At 30.6% G+C, this 25,311-nt stretch overlaps 1 protein-coding gene across 1 annotated transcript in view; it reads left to right on the top strand.

The window, feature by feature from the left end:
* The window catches only part of LOC143056550 (arf-GAP with coiled-coil, ANK repeat and PH domain-containing protein 2-like), a 75,002-nt gene extending 56,858 nt beyond the window's left edge, over positions 1-18,144 (top strand). Inside the window, exons 19-25 of the mRNA XM_076229642.1 lie at positions 1,278-1,295; positions 6,688-6,804; positions 7,726-7,961; positions 13,994-14,103; positions 14,367-14,427; positions 16,075-16,124; positions 16,883-18,144. Coding sequence (XP_076085757.1) covers positions 1,278-1,295; positions 6,688-6,804; positions 7,726-7,961; positions 13,994-14,103; positions 14,367-14,427; positions 16,075-16,124; positions 16,883-17,075 — 785 coding nt within the window. The 3' untranslated portion in view covers positions 17,076-18,144. The remainder of the gene's footprint in view (positions 1-1,277; positions 1,296-6,687; positions 6,805-7,725; positions 7,962-13,993; positions 14,104-14,366; positions 14,428-16,074; positions 16,125-16,882) is intronic.
* Positions 18,145-25,311: the final 7,167 nt, after the last annotated feature.

The raw sequence follows: 25,311 nt of genomic DNA, 5'->3' as shown, positions 1-25,311 counted from the left end.
TTTTGATTTGAACTGTTGTTGTTTTACATATAGGCTGTTCTAGCTTAATATTAGTCTTTTTGTTGTACTTAATTTATTTTAGCTTTTTGCTGAATTTGAAAACCAATAAGCAGTATTATATAAATAGCCAATGCTTAGCATTTGTATAGTTGCAGATGCATATTGCTAAGATGTTATTGCATTATTGTTATAATTAGAATACCCCCTGAGCATGATTTTTGTTCAAGGATAACGAGTTGGACATACTTGACACAACTTTTTGCTGATAGCTATTTAAAAGGAAGAATAATACCTAATTTGTTTTTTAAAAAAATTAGCGTAAACATGAAAATTTAAATTCCTGCATCATCCTGATAAGCATGTAATAATACTACCAGATGTTAAATAACAGTTCATGTAACAACCAGTGAATTCCTGCATAATGTTTTAATTCTTTTTTTTTTTTTTAATAAAAGTCAATGGTCATTCCTTTGTTTGCATCAATTTGCATTTTGCATTATCTACAACACAAGTTGGTTCACGAAATATCCTCAAATATTATTTAGAAGTTTATTCTATTTTCTTCTAGGGATAATGAAAATACATGAATAAAATTCCAGCGCATTGTATAATAGAAAAATAAATTGTGCAGGTTTAGTTTTAGTAGATATTTCCCTTCCATTATTAAATTCTCGAATTCTCAATATTGCTTTAGCTAACCTGTACTAAGTTTATGCCAATTTACTGGAATGGATGTATAATAATTGATAAATTTTAGTCAATATTGTAATTTTTGTGTGTGATTATGAACGATTCCCTTTTTGAACATTTTGATTTTATTTTTATTTAAAAGTAATTTCTATCCATTATTATAGCCCTTAATACCAAATATCAGAAATATATTGTGCTTATCTTGAAACTTGTTCCTGGAATCATTAATCTAGTTTAAAAAAAGAAAACAGCAGTTATTTCCCCTTGCTGGAAATTATTTATTGATTAAAAAAAATCTGGAGATGACATGTGACTCTGATAATATTTGCTTCAAGTCAATATAGCAAGACAGATAACTTGTTTCTAGTTATACCATTAGAAAAATATTTATAATTATACCATTAGAAAAATATTTATAATTCCAGAGACAAGTTTTAAAGAATTTCTGTAGAATGGTATTGTAAACTCAGTACAGGTTTTTGCCTCTGGTATTAATGTTGTTCACAATTTAATTATAATTTCTATTACTTGAATATATATATAGCACACTTATAGATAATAAACATTAGCTAAACTTAACCTTACAGGAAAAAATAATTCAAAAGGTAAGTCACATGATTCCCTTCAGCCAATCATAGGCATTAGTACATCTTCTAATCAGATGCTTTTTTAGATCTTGCTTTGAGTGTGATATGGGTACCAGACTAGTTTCTCTCTAATATAAATGATTGCTTACTAATATAACATGTTGTACTGGATTATTACTCATTCTGACATCACTATTGTTGTGCAAACATGCAGTTCTAACTGTGACACACTGATGCCGTATTATCTTAGTGATCTCCAGGGCACGTCATTAATATTTTGTTCTATTTTTATACGACCGCAAAAATTGAAAACTTTTGGTCGTATATTGGTATGACGTTGGCGTCGCCGTCGTCTTCCGAAGACTTTTGATTTTCGCACCATAACTTTAGTTTAAGTAAAAAGAAAACTATGAAATTTAAACACAAGGTTAATGACCATTAAAGGAAGGTGGGGATTAATGTTGGGAGTTTTGGTCCCAACAGTTTAGGAATAAGGGCCAAAAAGGACCCAAAAAAGCATTTTTCTTGGTTTTTGCACAACAACTTTAGTAGAAGTAAATAGAAATCTGAAATTTTAACACAAGGTTTATGAACACAAAAGGGAGGTTGGGATTGATTTTGGGAGTTTTAATCCCAACAGTGTAGGAATTAGAGGCCAAAAGGGTCCATAATTAAACTTTGTTTGATTTCATCAGAAAATTATTTATTGGGGTTCTTTGATATGCTAAATCTAACCGTGTATTTAGATTCTTAATTTTTATACGACCGCAAAATTTGAAAAATTTTTCGTCGTATATTGCTATCACGTTGGCGTCGTCGTCTGCGTCGTCGTCGTCGTCCGAATACTTTTAGTTTTCACACTCTAACTTTAGTAAAAGTGAATGGAAATCTATGAAATTTTAACACAAGGTTTATGACCACAAAAGGAAGGTTGGTATTGATTTTGGGAGTTTTGGTCCCAACATTTTAGGAATTAGGGGCCAAAAAGGGCCCAAATAAGCATTTTCTTGGTTTTCGCACTATAACTTTAGTTTAAGTTAATAGAAATCTATGAAATTTTGACACAAGGTTTATGACCACAAAAGAACGGTTGGGATTGATTTTGGGAGTTTTGGTTTCAACAGTTTAGGAATTAGGGGCCAAAAAAGGGCCCAAATAAGCATTATTCTTGGTTTTCGCACAATAACTTTAGTTTAAGTAAATAGAAATCAATGAAATTTAAACACAATGTTAATGACTACAAAAGGAAGGTTGATATTGATTTTGGGAGTTTAGGTCCCAACAGTTTAGGAATTAGGGGCCAAAAAGGGACCCAAATAGGCATTTTTCTTGGTTTTCGCACCATAACGTTAGTATAAGTAAATAGAAATCTATGAAATTTGAACACAAGGTTTATGACCATAAAAGGAAGGTTGGTATTGATTTTGGGAGTTTTGGTCCCAACATAATAAGGGGCCCAAAGGGTCCAAAATTAAACTTTGTTTGATTTCATCAAAATTGAATAATTGGGGTTCTTTGATATGCTGAATTTGATATGAAATTTAAACACAAGGTTTATGACCATAAAAGGAAGGTTGGGATTGATTTTGGGAGTTTTGTTCCCAACAGTTTAGGAATTAGGGGCCAAAAAGGGCCCAAATAAGCATTATTCTTTGTTTTCGCACCATAACGTTAGTATAAATAAATAGAAATCTATGAAATTTAAACACAAGGTTTATGACCATAAAAGGAAGGTTGGTATTGATTTTGGGAGTTTTGGTCCCAACATAATAAGGGGCCCAAAGGGTCCAAAATTAAACTTTGTTTGATTTCATCAAAATTGAATAATTGGGGTTCTTTGATATGCCGAATTTGATATGAAATTTAAACACAAGGTTTATGACCATAAAAGGAAGTTTGGGATTGATTTTGGGAGTTTTGTTCCCAACAGTTTAGGAATTAGGGGCCAAAAAGGGCCCAAATAAGCATTATTCTTTGTTTTCGCACAATAACTTTAGTATAAGTAAATAGAAATCAATGAAATTTAAACACAAGGTTTATGACCACAAAAGGAAGGTTGGGATTGATTTTGGGAGTTCAGGTCCCAACAGTTTAGGAATTAAGGGCCAAAAAGGGACCCAAATAAGCATTTTTCTTGGTTTTCGCACCATAAATTTAGTATAAGTAAATAGAAATCTATGAAATTTAAACACAAGGTTTATGACCATAAAAGGAAGGTTGGGATTGAATTTGGGAGTTTTGGTCCCAACAGTTTAGGAATAAGGGGCCCAAAGGGTCCAAAATTAAACTCTGTTTGATTTCATCAAAAATTGAATAATTGGGGTGCTTTGATATGCCGAATTTAACTGTGTATGTAGATTCTTAATTTTTGGTCCGGTTTTCAAATTGGTCTACATTAAGGTCCAAAGGGTCCAAAATTAAACTAAGTTTGATTTTAACAAAAATTGAATCCTTGGGGTTCTTTGATATGCTGAACCTAAATATGTACTTAGATTTTTGATTATTTGCCCAGTTTTCATTTGGTACAAATCGGGGTCCAAAATTAAACTTTGTTTGATTTCATCAAAAATTGAATAATTGGGGTTCTTTGATATTCAGAGCTGTATCAAGCTTAAATGTTGTGTCCATACTTGCCTCAACTGTTCAGGATTGGATGTCTGCGGTCGTATAAAGCTGCATCCTGCAGGGCATCTTGTTGTATATATTTAAATGGAAAGAACAGAAATACTACGTTATTTTTAATACCAAATTAATCGTCATGTGTCTTCAAATTCTCGAGGCTGAGAAAGTCCAATATGGTGAATAGCAATGATTGTTACAGTTGTCTCCCTTGATGGCATATTTCACTGTTTTTAGCATGTAACAGGCTATTATTTGAACTGGGAATTTTTTTTGAATTATGGAATTTGCATAATTTCTTGTCCTTGAAATTTTTAATTTATTCCATGTTTGTTTGGTATTATTAACTTTTGAGCAGTTGATAATACTTTGAATACAATGTATTTTGTATGGATAGTGTTGAGCGCGGCACAGTACATTCTATTGAAAAATGTAATATCTTCTTTGTATAAATAGAAAGTGTTGTGCGCAGCATAGAACATTAAAGTACAGAAGGAACATGGAATTTATTAAAGATTTCAAGCACAAGAAATTATGCAAATTCCATAATTAAAATTAATTCTAAGTTTAAATAATAGCCTGTTATGTGTACATTATCTTTCAGATTATTAAAAATTAGCCATATTTTGATACCTGGACAATACAAAACCTGAAATATTTGTAGCTGGACATGCTGAAAACAATCATATTACAAGTTATCTGCTAACTCATTCCCCCTAAGATGAATACTACTGTAGCATCCATTTAAGAGTAATCTTAAGAAACCTTGACTTTAAAAAAAGACAATTGAACCCATATAATTTCTTACATCAAATTTTTTCTTATTCATCTTTATAATGGTAAAAAGTTTGATTAGAACAAAATTAAAATGTCAATTGCTTTTGGTATTCCAAAGCTTTCCCTGGCAATAAAACTAACAACTTGACCATGAAATGAAAGTAAAACAAAGCTAGTGCTATTAGATTTAGATGCAAGTCAAGAATACATTGATAAATGAATAAACCACTGAAAGAGTATAATGGTTGACAGATTTTTTCAGTATGTCTAATTCACAGTCTTACAGTAAATTCAGAAATTATTGGGAGGTTTTATAAATGTGTATAATGAGACTGGGTTAGTAACTTAGTATCATAATAAGAAGAACTTGCATTCTGATATCTATTGGTAGATGTTTTCGAAATGCAATAGTTAATTTCACATTTGTGTCTATTCTTTAAGAATTGCAATTATAAATGCATGCAATAATAATAATTATAAAATTTATAGTAAACAGCAGTTTATAAAGCACATCACATGACCCTAATATGAAAGTGAGAGTTATATGAACTACCTCTGTGAGAGAGACTATCAAAGTCAAACACCTTTATTACAGTACCATGTTTTACCCAGATCATACTCAGCAAGAACTAAAACTGACTTCTTCACTACTAACATACACTCCATATATCATTTATTCACTATTTTATCATTCTTCATACAATAACTATAGTAATCAATCTTAAATACACCAATCGTCTTACAGTTTAGTTATACATGTATTCAAGTTGTGACTGTTGATGTCATTAATTGAAAATACACTGTTAACTTATTTTCTTATAAAATACTGTTATATCAAGTTTATTAATCTGTATTGCATTATGATAATATTAAAGTTTTGACAGTATTGGTCTAAGACTATATAGCGTAATTGCACATGTTACTTTCTGATGTGTGTGATTATACTTTGTATAGGGTTAATTTGCAGGAACATTCAACATTTTTAAAATAGGTTTACATATGTTTATATTAATTTGAGTGTAGGTCTACTGTACATAATATATGGTGGGATTAGAGTAGAGAACATATTTTAAGTAAAAAAACAAGATTTATATGTTCTCAACCTGAACATACATTTTATTTTCCATCAGGCATTGACCAACCATCCATCAGCCTAATCAAACAAGTGCTGTTATTTGTATCTTTGGTTACTACACAAGTTTTTAACCTTTCTTTATTTCAGCATCATGTTCTTCAGCGGTTTTAGAGATTTATATACAAATAACAATACAGCTTTTCCTAAGGAAATACAAACTTTGGATATGATGCTGTAGTAATACAGATATTGAAACTATTTTTTTAAAAGCATGTGCATGATATTAATTAAACAATTTCTACTTTTTAATTTATTTTTTTTATTAAAGTTTGTCTTCATAATGAAATTGACAATTGAAATAACATTGATATGTAGTTTCAAAAAATTAAATTTTGAAGCGGTAAAGGTTGTGTGTTAGTTAAAATTGTAAATGGGTAGTCATCTTTTAGAATTTGCAAAGGCCAGTTCACTCACGTAGTAGAATAAAAAGAGAAATATCATTTTACAAAGAATGTTTTTAAGCAATTATTTTTGTTTCAATTTTGGCATGCATACCTTAATTTAAAATTCTCCTGTACATTGTTAGGAAAACAATGAAATAAATCAACATTTCAGATATGTTGTTTAGTTCATTATTACAGATGAATACATAGTCTTTTTCTATATCTGCTATCATCCCCATATCATGATATCTGATTGAGGGCTTAAACAAGGGCAAGGTTTTAAATACTGTTGATTGAAGCAAGAATTATTCATTGTTGAGTATCAATTTACATGGTACAAATCATCCTAAATCCTTTGAATATTTATGAAATATTTGCCACTGGTGTTAAGCAAACAAATAATCTAGGAAAAAAGAAAGGGATGAAATTCAATATACAGAATCCAGAATTATTCTTTACAATACATATTTTGACGCAATGAATATTTAAATTTCAGCAGTGATGTCGGTTTCAACCAACAACGTATTAAATGATAGCGACAGTGGTATAGGGGCTAGTGCTACAGATGTAATAGTCTTTGGAACAGATTTAGAGTTACCTGATCTTGGTAGATGTAAGTTTATTACACTCCCCCCTTATTACCTATTAAATGATAGTGACAGTGGAATAGGGGCTAGTGCTACAGATGTTATAGTGTTTGGAACAGATTTAGAGTTACCTGATCTTTGTAGATGTAAGTTTATTACACTCACCCCTTTTTATGTATTAAATGATAGCGACAGTGGAATAGGCACTAGTGCTACACATGTTATAGTCTTAGGAACAGATTTAGAGTTACCTGATCTTGGTAGATGTAAGTTTATTACACTCCCCCCTTTTTATGTATTAAATGATAGCGACAGTGGCATAGGCGCTAGTGCTACAGATGTTATAGTGTTTGGAACAGATTTAGAGTTACCTGATCTTGGTAGATGTAAGTTTATTACACTCCCCCCCCTTATTACGTATTAAATGATATTGACTGTGGTATAGGGGCTAGTGCTACAGATGTTATAGTCTTTGGAACAGATTTAGAGTTACCTGATCTTGGTAGATGTAAGTTTATAACACCCCCCCCCCCCCCCCCACCACCAATAGTCTTAAGTATTCTGTAGGTTTAGAACTACCATATCTTGGTCAAAGTTTATTATTAACTGTGTTTTCTGATGTCAATTTGGTTATTGGTTTTTTAGTTTCACTCAATGATTTTTTAATACATGTATATTCTTAATTATGACAAAACAGAGGACATTTCAATACTGACAATTTTCACTTTTGCCATTCAGGAGTTATGGTACATGATTAGAAAAAAACACTTTATATTATGTCCTCAGCTAACTTGAAAACTTTTAAGCATATGCTTTTAATATTTTGTTATCAATTATGGACAAAATTTCTCTTGATATTTTTCATTAAAATAACTCAAAGGAAATACTGTATAAAAAATAAAACAAATATTTTCTGTGCTTTAATTATTTATTTGAATGTTTTGTAGCAATAAGCATAGAAAGTTCCGATGAATCTGACACGGGGGTTGATGAAGGTGAAGATTCACAGTCAACAACTTCCTGGGAAGATATGAGTAAACTGGATCCTAATATGTTACTTTACAAGGCAGCTCAAGCCAGGAACCTGACTGTTATGTTAGAGGCGTTGGCTAATGGAGCAGACCCTAACTGGGTGAATGAAGAGGAGGAAGGCAGGACTCCGTTAATGAAAGCTGTAGAAACTGTAAGTAATCAGTACTTACCACTATTTTCCAAAATTTTCCTTTGATCTTACTGACTGATAATTTCCTTTCTCAGCATAGTAGAGTGATATGAAAAATTATTGCTATAAACTAAAGGTGCACATGCTGTTATTAAAGAAAAGAATGTTGGTATAGGTAAAATAGCAATTAACAGATTATCATTGGTCATCTCAACTCGATTGCTGTTTTCAGTTTGGCCATACTGGCTCAAGTGAGAAAACCAATTTCGTTAAAATTACCAATGTTTATCTTTAAATATCTATTGTTATGTTTTTATCACACTATGTATATTTGGAATATTTTCTCTTGTACAATCTTTTATCCTTTCATATTCACAATTTTCAGAATTCATTCATCTTAAAAAAATTGTCTGTATTATGTGAATTTGGGAAAGCAATTGCGAAATTCATCTGTACAATGTATACAACACTTATATTGGAATCTATTCATCAGTATATACCTCAGTATTTTATAGAATTGTTTACCTTACATTATACAACATAACAATCAACTATTTGTAGGGGTTCTGTTTTAATACATATTTAGCCATACTAACTGCATGAGTACATCGGTGTGTAGAAATACCGCAAAGGACTTCTTAGTGCTCTAAGAAGAAAGTTTTTGCACTAAGGACATTAAAACGATGTTTTAGGACCACAAAGAACATGGATATAAGAAGATATAAGTATATAACTCATAATTTTAAAGTTTGGTATCAATAGCTTTTGTAATATTGAAGTTAAATGACTTTTTAATCAGCGTGTGCCATTCGACACGTGACCAACAAAAAATTGCAAATTCCCAATCATCATGTCCAATCAACCTTATCGAATAAACAATTGTCTTTGATCGGTACTAATTGATTAGTTAATGGTAGTTGTTGAATAAACCTAACGGTTTAGCGTGGTATAATTTCAAGTTGATGAAAGAAAAATTAAAAATTGAATTTTGTGTTTACTTTGTTTTATTTTGTTATTTTGTTTTGAAGGAAATTGGTAAATAAAATTCTTCTGTTTTTTTTTTTTAAAGAAGCCAATTTTGAGATACAAATTGAGAAAAAAAAATGCTTCTGATATTTCATTTCCTAATTTACAACACAAGAGTTTGCATAGTATTATACCTTGAAAGATATTTGAGAATAAAAAAAATGTGGCGTCCGTGGGGTTCTTCCAAACCCGATTACAGAAATGTTATAGAAAGACTTCAAGGTAAATACTATTTTATGAAATAACATACCGTTTTTTTTTTTTATTTTTCAAAAAGAGAATAATCATAACTTTGTACTATGACAGATACTTTTATTACTGATGTCAATGCCTTTTTTTTTTTACAATTCATCATAACTTTAACATTTGAAGATGAACGCAATTTTCTTTTATAATGTAATAGGCATAGTGGTTTGAGAAACCAATATATTCACAATGGTGTAGAAGTTCATTTTCAAGTTAACTTTGGGTTCAATATATACAAATCTGTTATTCTCCTCCACATGCATATTTTGTATGATTATAAAATGTTATGTTATAAATATAACACTAATGCATTTAAAAAATAAATGTAAAATTTTTTGTATGATAATAAAACTTAATGTGATAAATATAACACTAATGCATTTAAAAAATACTGTAAAAAATATATTCTTTAAGCTGTATTGCTTTTAATTAAAACTGTTATTATTTTAGGTTATCTTTAGTTAATCTAGTACTGTGTATCCATTAAAAGTATTTCGATTGAACAAAATTCTACAAAAAACTTGATATTATTAGTTATTAAAAACAAGTTGAATCGCTATTGCACGTGTAAAATGTATATTTCAAGAATAAAAAATCGTTAACATCGCAAATTGTATTTTAATAATAATAAAAAAAAAAATACGGGAGTAATTCAAATTTAAAAATATATCAAGATCAGACGATTGTGACACCATTATTAACAATACATTGAGGAATAACTTTGCACTGATTGTGCACTTTGATAAGCTGGTGGCGAACTCCCGAAGAAAAAGATAAACTATACAAAAAGGTACTAGCGCACAAGACCTTAACAGACAAAATGATTTCCTCATCAAATGGGAAACTCGTCATTCCAAATGTGAAGCGTCTAGCTCGTAAGCCAGGTCAACGGCATAGACCAAAAAGTGCAGCTGCAAGAACAATGCCGCGGTTTGCCAAATGATTGTACTAGTATATCTTTATATGTAAATATGTATATCAATATAAATTAATTTAAAAACTATGTTATTAACTGTTATATTTTTAAAATGTCATAAACTGTTATGTTTTAAAAATGTCATAAACTGTTATATTTTAAAAATGTAATAAACTGTTATATTTTGAACAATGTGTATCCTTATGTGTTTGTAAACAAATATATACATGTTTTAACAATTTTAAAATATCTGTATATAAATTTACTAGAGATCAGCAAAAAATAAGCTTTACAAACAAGTAAACAAAATTAAAAAGCTAAAATCAATAAATAAGAGTAGAAAATACGTTATTACATAGAAGTTAAAAATAAAACAGACAGAAATACAAAATAAACACGACAGTAACAACAAACACAGAACATTTTGAAATATCAAAAACCATATACATGTTTAATCAGTTTATAAGTGGATTATAAACGGGTCAAGGTTGAGCGAACATGAATTTCTATCGATTACACAGGTGACAATCAACTGATTGAGGCGCGTGTCGATAAAACATTAAATAACTTTCTAATTACAAAAGATATGATTATAAAATTTGAAATTATGAAGTTTTTCAAAGTATATTTCTACATGCCATGTCCTTTGTGACTGTTGTATCATTCCATCAGGTCCTTAGTGCACATTTTTGTTCTTAGTGCACTAAGGAGGTCCTTTGCGGTATTTCTACGGACCCTGAGTACATTGCAGGGGTAATGGTAACATTTGGGATATGCCCTCATCTGAATATGAAATTAAAGAATTATTTCATGATAAAAAGAACAAAATAATTGAAGAATGTTTTTTTAGTCATTTTGCATGAGCAAAGAAGTCATTCAGAATGCACATGTGTAAAAAATATTCTGTAAAGATTAACATTTACTTATGAGAATTTTATGAAGTCTCCTCATTTTAAGCATGATATTCATCTAAGTGTGAGTCCTTGTATAATAAAGTATATGTATATAAATGTATTGTTTCTATATTATATCTAACAGGGATCTGATAAGGCAAGTAACATTCTCTGCTGACTCAGCATAAATACCATTGCTTATGTTCTGTTGTGTTATACTGTCTGTTAACCTTGCTTTAATTAAACAGTTCTAAGACTTAGATCTGCTTCATTTGCTTATGCAGGGGAGATAATCAATTGATACAAAATAAATTGGCGGAATAATGGATCAAAAATTGGAAATGATGAACTACACATTAGCTAGATAAAAATTACATTTGCTAATGAACGTTAAGCAAGCAACAGTTAATCACTTAATTAGAATGTATTTTCTTTTTTCAAGGATCTCTATTAAACTGTTTTGTAATGCAAGGAATAATTGCTACTGTAAAATTGAATAATATACATCTAATCAAATTGTTTTTGAGAGACAACATCACATTTACTAGTTTCCATTGGACAGGAAATTACAAATAAAATGCTTGAAAATAAACATACCTAGCTATGTCTACATTGATTTACTTTTGCTTTACTGAATTTTGACCACATGATATTATATGCCTCGAGCAATAGTGGGTATCTCAGCGACAACAAACTTGCTATTGCCTGCACAACCAGTCATTAGGTGTTTTATTATACTGAACAAAATTTCAAGTGAAAAAGTTTGTGATGTCATTAGTGTCCAATGAAAAATAAGTATGAAAAAGTACGGGAAATATGTTGATGAACTATTAACCGGGGTAATATTCTTTGAAACTATTGACTGACAAATAGTCTGTGGAATGAAATAGCACAATTATTTCATTACTTTTTTGTATAGAAAAAAACATACTGAGGTATAATATTCTAATATATTTGATTGATTGATTGATTGGTGATTACCGCTTCAAGTCACATCAGCTCAAAAAGGCTATATCATAGGCTCAGTGAGGAGTTAACATATGAATGATGTGAATTTACCTTTAAAACAAATTTATATTGGTGTTGTTAAAGGTGTAAAATTTTGAGCCTCTTCACATTTTGACATCATAATTTTGCCAAGATGCAAATTCAGTATTATAAACTGGACCAACTGTATCCGATTTTGTGTTTCAATGTCCAATTTGTTAAGTTTCAACTGATTTTAAAGTGTTATGGAAATAATGCTATCATCTGATTTGAATGGTTTCCAACTATGAACATATAATGAAAAGCTAAATCTCGAGCAAGTAATTTTAATTTAGCTTTGATACAGAAACACACATACCATGATAAATCTGTCTGTAATTACATGTTTTTGAAGCTAGGGTTAATAGACAGTCTTTCCCGTTATTTCTAAATGTTGTGGTGTTGGCTAACGATTTTTATTTTTTTTCTTTTTACCACATAATCACATTTGCCTCGTTTCTAACTTGTAAACATTAGATTACTAATAATTAAAGTTTAATAAATGAATTCTATAGAAATTACAATACTGTGGATACATTTATTTCTTGGCTACCAATTTTCATGTATTAAGGAAAAATTGTAATTTCCTGGATACATGTAATTAATTTAATTAAGAGTATTGGGACTGCATCATAAGACTGGAATTCGGAATAGACAGGGTCCAGTTTACAAAGGGTATTTTAACAAAGACTTTGAAGGGAAAAAAATGGAACTTTAATTTTCGGCCAGAATGAACAGGAATCCGGTTTATTCAAGGTCCGGTTTACTCAGGTTTGACTGTATTTGATTTCATGATCTTACATGTATCTGCTGCTTACACGCCTATAGAAAATTAGTTCTTTTTTTTTAACAGTAAAATTTTGGATCACCTATACCCATAATATCCCATTAATAACAATGAAATCACAGTATTAAAAAGTCCAGATTTACTGGCAAAACTTGAAAATGCTTTTTTGCAACTTCAAATTAAAACATGTTATTGAGCTGCTTTGCTTCTGCTGTTCAATATAATAGATACTTAGCTATACATCCGTAGTTAAAAGTTTGCTATTTGTTATTTTGTTGCATGCTTAATTAACCCTCTTAAATTAGTGTTGTATACCCCAATTCAAGACTATTGGTTATACATAAATCACCTTGTCTGTCCATTTCTTTGTTTGTCCATCTGTTCTTTTGTCTATCTTATTGTAAGTTTATCAGTCCATCCATTCTGCCAGCAACTATTTTCATTACATTTTTCTTAAAAACTACTAAACCAAAAAAAAAGCAGATTTCAGTTTTGTTAGAGACCTACATCCTGTTTGATGAATTCATGTATTATCATGTAAATACAAGTGGGTATGCTTAGCATGACAGCTTGTTCTTTTTTGCATTTTTATACACCATTTTGTATGAATATTTTATACCCTCAATTTCTCCAGTATTGAACAGAATGAGTACATATTTGGTCAGCAGCTTAGCAGTAATGAGGTGTAATGTGTTATTATTTAAGAATATCTCAGACACCCAGTTGTCAATACTTTTAAATTTGAAGTTATGGTAAGCCTAGCACTACAATTTCTTGAGATTATGCAGTTTAATTTTCAGATTTGCAGAGCAAACTTTATTGTTTTAAAAATAGTAAATCACTAATGTATTTCTTTTTTGCAATATATTTTCTTTTCTTTCCAGACATTATAGAAAACATATAAATGTTCCCTTGAAAGATATTAATGTGCTTTACTGTAAAAGTCAAAATTGGTAAATGCCAGTTTTAAAGATTTATTAAAAGAAATTGTTCAGTGTTTTTTTTTAAATTGTGGTTTGGATTTTGCACTTTACAAATTAACTGAAACTACATTTAATATTATCTAATTATATGAATCTTTCTGTCTATAGAAAACCGCAGTTTTAAAGCGGATAATAAATTCTTAGTGCACCATTTTAATTATCTGTCTTTTTTGCAGGGTTCTCTATCAGCTTGTGAGTTTTTAATGTTAAACGGTGCCAAACTGGACAGACAAGATAAAAACTTAAGGAGGCCATTACACCATGCTGTTATGCATGGAAATACAGGGTTAGTTTATGTAGACTTCATTGACTTATTGACACATCTCCTTTTATGCATACAAGTATTTAGTTACACTGATTTCTTCAGTCACTGAAGAAGTCATAAGTTAGGTTTGTATGAAGTGGTCTCTGTGTATGTTTAATGTCCATATGAAACTGAGTTACAGATTTCTTTTCTGCCACAATCTGTATACTGTAAATTCAGAAATTATTGCGAGGTTTTTATTATTGCGAAAAAATACTTATTATATTTGACTTCTCTTTTTTCAGACAAGTTTGTCAGTTTCTGAAGAGAGGTGCCAACCTTCATTCACCTGATGCTAACGGAAAGGTAAGAAAAAGATGTCAGGCTATTTAAGGGCACCTGATTACCGTTTCATTAACAAAAATTTAAAAATATACTCATAATGTGGAATTCCAGTTAAAAATGATGTAGATATTACAGGACTTAGTAAGTCAGATACTGCTGAATTTTTTTTTACAGATTTCATCAGTTGAAATCTGTGTGCAGACTGATTGTTTAATTTAACATGTTTTTCAGCTCACCTGGACAAAGGGTTGTATAGTTGTTATAATTCTGCATATAAAACCCCATACACACTAGCATTTTTGGAATTAATCAATTTGAATGGATCTTCATAAAACCAGTTAGCGTTCACATTATCTTTAATCATATCAATCTCTATCGGTCTAATCTGAACCACTACAATTAAAAACTCAATCGATTTGATCTTTTTACGCAGCAAACTGTAATATTGTGTATAAAAAGAACTATTTATCAAATTGATGTGTTGATACATTGATACACACATTTGAAACAAAAATTGGTAAAAGTTGTTGTTAATCTTGAATCACAAGTTAAAATTTTGATACTGGTGTCATTGCAGTGTTCTTTGAATTAAAAAAAAACTGTGTAGCAACGAAGTTACAACATGACTAAAAACTGTGGTTCCGGAAAAGAAATAAATCAACACTGATAAGAAAAGAAGTCAGATTTCACAAATTTATGCTACGGCGAAGATAGCATGTTTTCAGTTTGTTTTAAAGGACTTGATTACAGAGAAATATGGGTTAAACAAGAACCACTGATATAGTTTTGCCGCAATACATACACATTAATTATTACGGATTCAATCGTTCTAGTTTAAATCGATCTATGTGTTCACATTTAAAGTAAGATCGGTTTACTATAGACATCTTTTGGCGTTTTAGTTTAGACCAATTGAAGATTAAATTGATATAAAGTGAACCAATCTAGTTTGAATCGATCTGAATGTCCTAATCAGATAATTTTTAGATATCTCCTTGAACAACTAATATAAAAAAGAAGATGTAGTATTATTGCCAATGAGACCAAATGACACCTAAATTAAAAACTAGGTCATCATACAGCCGTCAACAGTGAGTAAAGCCCATACTGTATAGTCCGCTATTAAAGGCACTTTAACTAATTTGAATTAAAAACGAATCTTTCTGTTGGCAGAATATGCCAAACTATTTTACTGATGCATTGTTTAACATTGCTTGTAAAGTTGAGACAGTAGGCTAACAAATTGTGCACATTTATAGTTGGAAACCTTATGCTCAGTTCACACGTAATTCGAATTTGATTCGCATTAACTAATTCGAATTAGTTTAATTCGCATTCGAAACGTCTTGACTGTCCAAACGACGTTAACATTTAATTCGCATTGACAAAAGCGTATTTCTAATGCTAATTGGATAATTCAAATTGGCCAATTCAAATAAAAAAATAAGAGTGTGTGAACGCGATTAGCGAATTCGATTCGAATTCAATTCAAATTAAATGTCCGTGTGAACTCAGCATTATTATAATAGTATATCATCTTCATATATTGCAATTGTACAAGCAACTTTGTCAAGAAATAAAAATTTGAAGGACAAAGAATTAATTATCCAAGATGTATTCCCAATTTTTAATTGTAAATTAACCCATACTTATATTTTTTTTTACCAGGATCCATTACAGATAGCAGTAGATGCTGCCAATGCAGATATTGTCACATTGTAAGTGTATTGTCATCATTTGGTTAGGGACTTTCAATTTTGAATTTTCCTCGAAGTTCAGTTTCTTTGTGATTTTACTTTTTTTTTAATAACATTGTTACATCAACCCCTTTAGTGTTTAAATTTCTGATATAACATTGAGAAGTTATTGAACTTTATTGAAAAAGTGATCAGCATATCTTGGGCTCATGGCGCAGCTGTTTATTTGATAAATTGAATTCATGGAATCTTTGGAATGTTTGAGTACACATTCATCTCTTATCATTCTATTCCATGGCAAATGAAAGCAACAGTAGTATACGGCTGTTCAAGTCATAAATCAATTGAGAGAAAACAAATCCGGGTTACAAACTAATACTTAGGGTAACACATCATCGAAACAACAGAACACTGAATTCAAAGTGCAAAAATTTGTTTATTGATTACTGGTGGATTTGTTGTATCATTTTTTTTTCCTCTCAATATTCCAAAAAGATGAAAGCCATCTATGATTTATATTTTAGATTGAGACTTGCCAAATTGAATGACTATTATGATTCTATTTATATTTTAGATTGTGACTTGATATTATTTATATTTTACATTGAGACTTGATATTATTTATATTTTATATTGAGATTTAATACTATCTATATTTTAGGTTGAGACTTGATACTATTTATATTTTTAGATTGAGACTCGATATTATTTATATTTTAGATTGAGACTTGATACTATTTCTATTTTTAGATTGAGACTTGATATTATTTATATTTTAGATTGAGACTTGCCAAACTAAATGAGCAGATGAAGGAAGATAGCGACATGGGCAATACTGACGATACGTTTAATGAGGTGTTTAGAGACTTCTCTAATATGGCGTCAAATAATCCAGAATTATTACGGCGACACGTAGAACAAACTGACCAATCAGAATCCCTAGACAGTAGCATAGAACAAAGTCCAACTTGATATTGAATGATAATTTAGAAATTTTCCAATATTTAATGCATTTTGGGTCAAAGTTTAGTGCAATAGATGACTTAGTAACTTAATAATAAATGTCCTGTTATTTTTGCTAATGGTTGCTGATGTATGGGGCTTGTGTTTTCTTGTAATGATGGTTTTCAACTTGCATTTATTTTACGATTAATGTATATTTCAATGGATATGAAAGTCAACAGAATAAATTAAACAACAGTATCAAAGAAAATTATTGGTATGTTTGGTATGCCATAATTAAAATCCTTAGACAGTTTATAGTACATTCAAGGTACCGTCAAAACAAATGGTTTCTTGTTCAAATGTACCTTCTCACTATTCCAAAAAAATCTAGTTGGTAGATTTGAAAACCATGTCATATGCTGTACATGTTTGCTAAATAGACAAGTCAAAGCTAATAGTATCCTTTGCCGCTCTAAAGAGAGGGAATGCTTTAATGTGCACCCCTCCCAATTATAATTAAATAGCCAAACCTACCCTCCTAAACAAATCTCCTTAACATACACCTGTGCAATGCTTTTATTAGCCCACCTAGATGTAGACAAAACATTCAAATAAAAAGTATCTTCATTTCAAATTTGACCAATGTATGATGTATGATATTTAATTCTGCTTTATAAAATATTGAACATTGTTTTATACCATGACATAAAAAAGTGGACCAGTTCCTACAAAATTTAAGCACAAAAAAAAATGTCTCAATAGTATAAATTCATTAACCAGAACAGGTTGCTTTTAATGTCTTTTTAAAGCATTTATGTAAAATGTGATTTAGTAAACAGTGACTTATTTTATCTAGATTTTTTCTATGGTTTTGAGAAAAATTTTCTTATCAATATCTGTTTAAGAAAGATCAGATTATCACTGAGGTCAAAATTAAGCAATCACTGGGACCAAGTGAAGTAAATACTAAGTTCAAATGAGGTAGTCACTGGGGTCAAATGGCATAACCACTTGGGTCAAATAAGATAAAAAAAGTTCTTTATTCATATGAGGTAATTACTGGGGTCAAATAAAGTAATCACTAGGGTCAAATAAGGTTATCACAGGGGTCAAGTGAAGTAAAATAAAAGCCTCTGGTAGGCATTTTTCAGATTGCAAAATCCTAAACTATAATTAGATTCTAAATAGTAAAAAATGGAATGTTTTTGAAAGGGATATGAATGGGAAAATGGTGTACATTGTTTTGCTTGAAATACACCTTAATTATTGAAGTGTTATATGGTTTGAAATTAAAATATTTTTTTGTTAAGAGAGTTAATGTGTGATCAGTGTGTATGTGTATGTGTGCATTGTGTAATATGTGTGTATATATTTTATAAGTGTTTGCCAGCTTAAGTACGGTGTAATCGGGCATCAATCTTATGTAGAAGTATTTTTGTTAAGCATTGTTGTTATTTTTAATAGTATAAGTCAAAAGGGATAGAAGGGTTTAAATAGTAGTTAACCAGATGAAATTAAAATTTTTTATCAATGTGTATGTTCTTTCTACAAAGATTTAAAAAATCAATGTTTTATTGCCGATGTCTGTCTCCAAGTGTGTTTTTAAAATATGGTTTGAAAAGCCAAACTTTCAAGACTTGTATATTTCATATGTTGCTTTTCACTACCGAAACCAACAATTACCAAATGTAGTTAAAATTTGGACCTTTCATTTAATAGATATGTAAGGAAAGGTAAGATAGAAAAGGTTAAACGTGAAATATTTATTAAGATAAGTTGTTTTACAAATCTTACAACATTTAGTGAAATAGAATATATGTAATGGTTACAACATCATAGAAGGGTATAAATCTCATGGCAAATTGTACCTCAAAATGTGAATGTCTCAAAAATGTATATAAACGACATCATACTTAGTTTGGATGAATCCTTCAATACCCTCCAAAGCCATATTGGTGCTGAACAAAATACAATTTTTAGAGGGTTATGAAATGGATTTACTAAAATATTTTTCTCGTAAAAATTATTATGCAAATCATTGCCAGATAAGCATTTTCTGTTTAAGTATACGATTTATCTTTTTTAAAGTATATATTTTGTGATTTAATGTTTTCGCTTATGTTTTACTTTATTCCATTATTGTGCAATAACTACAAGCTGTGTTTTATGCCTCATATATACATTGTAAATATATTCAAAAGTGTTGTCAGATTTTTCTGATTTAAAACTTTTCCTTACTATTATATTCATATATAAAATTTTTAATTATTTTGTTGATGAGGAAAAAAAAGTTTTTTGTTTTTGTTTACATGAAATAGAGTACACACATTTTTTATCCTGCAGTTCTTGTAAATAAGTTAATTTGATTAAGCATTCCTTTAATAGAATATTTAAAAGAAAGTTTATTAGATAACCCTTTTACTTAAAACTTTTGATCTGCTAAATGGTACATAACAGACTTAATTGTTAAATACGAAGTCAACAATTCAATCTCTTTTAAATTTGTATTCATTTGAACTTAAATTTGACCCTTTACTAAATATAAGTCTAGTCTAAACTATACACAAATGCTGATGCATTATGACGAGTCTATAGCTAAATGTATCTTTAGTACCTTTTGTAATTTGGATATACGTTGTAGTATATTATAAATCAAATACCTAAATTTGAGTCAAATTGGTGAACATAAATTTGATAGCTACTGCCCCTTAAAAGGGGTAACCAATTTCCCATGTATTGGAATTTTTAAAATATCAATGACATGGCTCTAATGGCTTCAGATATTTTTCAATATTCTCAAAGTTACTCATTAAACCAAAATGGCTTTCATTCTGATTTATATTGATTTCTTTTACAGTATATAGATTTACTAATAATAATTCCAATGAACATATTTTTGGGGAATTTAAAATTTGTTCAATTGTTGAAAAGAAATGCTGCAACTTTGTATGAACACACGTTATTGTGTGAAACTGAATTTATTTTTTGACTATAAAAATTTATTAAAAAAAACGGGCAATATGAAAAACGTTCAGGAAAATCAGTCTGCACCAAAAAGGCAAAAACTTTTTCAACTACTAGTCCGAAGACCAATATTCTAACATTTATTTTATTGGTCCAAACAAAGTTTTGCAAAAACTTACTAGTCTGAAAGAAATTTTACTAGTATTGGGCATCGGACTAGTTAATTCAGATGGTGTAAAAGTCTGAACGATATGTTGACTTGTGATGATGCAATATATGAGTATTGATATATAAACAGCTTCATATATTACACTTATTTAAGTTTTGCATAATATGGAAATACGAATATCTCAGAAAATCAAATTTAAATGTTTTCATCAGAACTGTATTATTGTTTCAAATGATATATTTTTAAGTCTTAAAATTGTTTTAGTTTACTTTATTTTTGTCTGATATATGTATCAATTAAAATTGTATAAATTTATCATTTAGTTGTATATTTTATATTTCTCTAATTCTTCGTGAATTTATCCCTTTCTGCACCCATTGTATAAAAAAGTTTAATCAATGTGTGGTTTGTTTGATCTCAGTTCATCATTGGTTAAAATCCGATTTTGAAGTCGAATTTTCTTGCTTTCCTCTGAATTTCCTATTGTGACAGCATGAAAAAAGCGACCATGCCTGATGACGTCACATAGAAAGAACACATCTTTTTGCAGATCATTCGTAAAGAAGGAATAACTTTGCCTGCATATTGTTTGAAATCATTAGAGAAACAGATTCCACCACCAAATCTCATGTAATACGATATTTATCCACTCTTGACACTTTTAAAATTTTAAATATTTAAAATGCTTGGTGAGCCTCGCATTTTAAATTGGAAAATTTCAAAAGTACTTAATCAAAATAAACAGTTTAAGTTTAAATATTATATTTTATGTAAATTAATAAATCCTGCGAGGTTTCAGGAAAAAACACAAAATTTCAGATAGATAGAGGAAGATGTGGTGTGAGTGCCAACGAGACAACTCTCCATCCAAATAACAATTTATAAAAGTAAACCATTATAGGCTCACACCGAACAACAAGCTATAAAGGGCCCCAAAATTACTAGGGTAAAACCATACAAACAGGAAAACCAACGGTCTAATCTATATAAAAAAAAAAAATCTTTTTCATTCTTCGAGCCAATCATGATGTTAAAAGCATAATATTATGTTGAAATTGCCACTATGCAACATTTTTACCTCGACCACAAATATGAATCAACATAGCCAGCAAGACACTGACAAACAAAAAATTTACATATTGGTGACATTAACATTTAATTTATATTCTACCCTAACCCGTACAGTGGTAAACATCGTTTTAAACCACCCTCATCATCCATCAGGGGCGTATCCAGCCATTTAAAAAAGGGAGGTTCCAAATCCAGGCCAAAGGGGGAGGGGCCCAACTATATGTCCCCATTAAAATGCATTGATCATCCAAAAAAAAGGGGGGGTCCAACCCCTGGATATGCCACTGTCCATTACCCAATACACAATTGCAACAGTATATGAAAAATACATTGTCATATCGGGGCCTTTTATAGCTGACTGCAGTTTGGGCTTTGCTCATTGTTGAAGGCCGTACAGTGACCTATAGTTGTTAATGTCTGTGTCATTTTGGTCTCTTGTGGACAGTTGTCTCATTGGCCATCATACCACATCTTCTTTTTTGTAAGGCTATCGTATATAGATATAGGAAGATCTGTTATGAGTGCCAATGAGATAACAATGAGTATGCCTGTTTAGGTAACACTAAATTTAGTTGAAATTAAGAAATATTACCAACTATTATACAAGTGGAAGGTTTACCTAGCTATAAAACTAGATTTAAACTTACCTGTACCAAATCAAGTAGTTTTCGATTCGATCATTTGTTTGAATCAACATTTGATTTTGTCAGGTCTTTAGACTTCCCCATTTCTATATGACTACAAAAATTTAAAAAATTTGGTCGTATATTGGTATCACATTGTTGGCGGCGTCATCGGCGTCAGAAGATGGATGGTTTCAGGATACATTTGTAATAACTTTAGTATCAGTGAATAGAAGTCAATAAAATTTGAACACAATGTTTATAACCACAAAATGAAGGTTGGGATTAATTTTGGGGTTATGGCCCCAACGGTTTAGGAATTAGGGGTGCAAAGGGGCCCAAAGCAAGCATTTATCTAGTTTCATGACAATAAGTTGTGTACATGTATAAGTATTTCAATTGCTCTAAATTGTACCACAATGTTCAATACCATCAAGTAGAAGGTTAGGATTTATTTTAAAATTATACAAGGTTTCTTACTAGAAATGAAAGGTTGGAATTGAGTCTTGGGGTTCTTGCTCCAAGGGGGGTTTCAATAAGTGAGGGGCCCAAACAAGCATTTTTGTAGTTTTCAGTCAATGACTTGTGTTTTAGTGTATAAATCTCTGAAATTATACCACAAGTTTCCATTCTACAAAGGGAGGATTTTGGGAGGTTATAGCTCAAATCATTAAGCAATTATGGACAAAAAAGGGGGGAAACAAGGGGGTTTACTGGTTAATGGACAATTTAGACAATTTAAAAGCAGTGAAGGGGAGGTAATCTAATTAAAATCTAAAGAACACTGTTATATATATGTTTGATTTCTTGTTTTTAATTTACAGTTGCATCAGAAAAAAAGACAATAATTTCCCCCCGTTTTGTTGCCAAACATTTCCATTTAGATTTTGAATTCATGAGGGGGTTTGGAGTTCACATTTCTAAGTGTTACATATGTAAACTTGAGGCTCTAATGAGCCTGTGATGCTCAACTGATTTATGTTTAAAATTGATACATGAAATAATCAACTATCTTGGTTGGAAGGCAAGGTCATAGTTCACATTTTTTCAACAAGATATCCCAATGATGATTGTGGATAAGTTTGCATGGTCCAATTTGTCATAACTTTCAGAGAAGATTACAAAATTTTACAAAAAAAATGTTTAAAAATTGACATTGAAGGGCAACAACTCCTAAAAGTGTCAATTGACAATTTTTGTAATGTTGACTTATTTGTAGATCTTACTTTGCTGAACATTATTGCTGTTTACAGTTTATCTCTATCTATAATAATATTCAAGATAATAACCAAAAATGGCAACAACAAAAAAAAAGTAACCAATTATGGGTTTTCTGATTTGTCTGAATTTTAGGGCAGATCTTGACCTGATGAACATTTTTACCCAATTGTCAGATTTGCTCTAAATGTTTTGGTTTCAGATAAATATGCTAAAATCTACATTTTATCCCTATGTTTTAATTTTAGCCATGGCAGCCATCTTGGATGCTAGGCCCGGTCATCATACATATTTTTTAAACAAGATGCCCTAGTAATGACCAAATTTGGTTAACTTTTGCTTATTCGTCTTGAGATGATTTTAGTAAAAGTAAACGACGTATGCCAAGTGCTAAAAAGAAGATTTGAATTTTTTTAACATGCAAGTTCAAAAGTCAGTCCTTATGGAAATGTGTGTTGGACTCAATATTCGAACCAAATACCAGCCTTAGCTGGTTTTTACTTTCTCAATGCAGCATGCTTATGGTAAGAAACAGTATATACAAATTTTAGAGTCTAGTCTAATTGTTCCACTTTGCTGTGCTTCAAACACTGACAGGAGTACCAAGGCTGTTTTTAAAAAGTTTAAAGGAGGCTTGGATGTAAAATGATGTATGCCAATGTAGAATGTCTTAGTGACCCATTTTGTATTTCACTTGTAATTGGTATGATTATGCGGTATGGGCTTTGCTCATTGTTGAAGGCTGTACAGTGACCTATAGTTGTTAACGTGTGTCATTTTGGTCTTTTGTGGATAGTTGTCTCATTGGCAATCATACCACATCTTCTTTTTTATATGACTATAAAACATATGTTTACAGACTCGATTTGACTGTTGGGAATTTCCATGAAATGTTAGATACATACACCCTACACACAATTACTGCATTCGAAGACTGATAAAAACCACATATGATAAAAGGGGGGGGGTCCTAACCAAGGACAAAATGGGGGGGGGGGGGTTCTAGTAGATGTCCCCATTTAAATGCATTGATCGTAAAAAAAAAAGGGGGGGGGGGGGGTTCCAACCCCTCTTTAGGATCAGCACCTGATAAGAATGAACTACAAACTTGACTGCAAAGATACAGAAGAAACAATAGACCAAGAAATTTATATAAGACTGAAAAGCAAATTTTCTCAGAATGAAAGAAACATTAATAAAAGTGTGTTGATCACTGTCTCTATAACTGCAATATAATGCTGTTAAAATTTATGAAAAGCTGCAACCCTATCTAGTCACTGAGAAGTGCTACAATGTTTATATATAAGCAGCACATAATAAGTAACAAGAAAGGCTGTTAACTTGTTAATTTTTGACAGCAGTACTTTTAAAAGTTAAAATGTTTACTCCAGATTTTTTAAGAAAATAAGAACTACACAAGAGAAAAAAGAAAACTGCACTTCCATTTGACCAGTACATCAAGCCCTTATAAAGAAATAAACATTCTCTCCCCAACTAATTTACACACAACTCTCAATATTACCCTCATCTACTCAATTTTTCCTTTTTCTCCCTATAGAACATATATCCATACATACCACTCTCATTATTTACCCTCATCCTCCCTCCATTTTTCTCATATCCATACCAACCCTAACCACCTATATTAGCCTACTTTGTGTGTTAAATATCCCCATGAAGGTGTGTTAGTTGATGAAAAGATTTTTAATCATGAAGTACCAGGCATGGAAGAATGAAAGAAATCAATACTGAAAAGAAGATCTAAACTTTTCAACATAAACATGGACTTTTTTAATATTGAGCCAATTTGGAGTTGTAGTTTTTATTTCGATATCAAATGGTTATCATTATTTTTAAAATTAAGGTAACAGCCAGTTACAAAAAACCAAAGTGTGTGATGTAAATTTAAATTAAAGAAATTATCCTTAGATAACCATTTTGAAGCCAAAATACATATATACAAAAGGTGTAAAAAATATTTAAAAATAAATGAAAAAAAAATAGTCTAAATTAAAAATTGCCAAAAGTTTAAAAAATGCCAAATGGTACAAAAGTACCTGTCTGCTAATGTACTAGCCAGCTGGCCTGAGGGTTATCTGGACTTTAAGGTGCTAGTTCACCGAAACAAATGGCCGCAGTCACCACCAGTCTCTTCCTTTTGGAGTACCAATTTTAGAGTCTCTGATTTGACTAAAGCATGACTTATACAGCCAATATA

The sequence above is a fragment of the Mytilus galloprovincialis genome, chromosome 13 (genome assembly GCF_965363235.1).
Source record: "Mytilus galloprovincialis chromosome 13, xbMytGall1.hap1.1, whole genome shotgun sequence".
Lineage (NCBI taxonomy): Eukaryota > Metazoa > Mollusca > Bivalvia > Mytilida > Mytilidae > Mytilus > Mytilus galloprovincialis.
The sequence above is the reverse complement of the archived record's forward strand: the minus strand, read 5'-3'. Positions and strand labels throughout refer to the sequence as shown.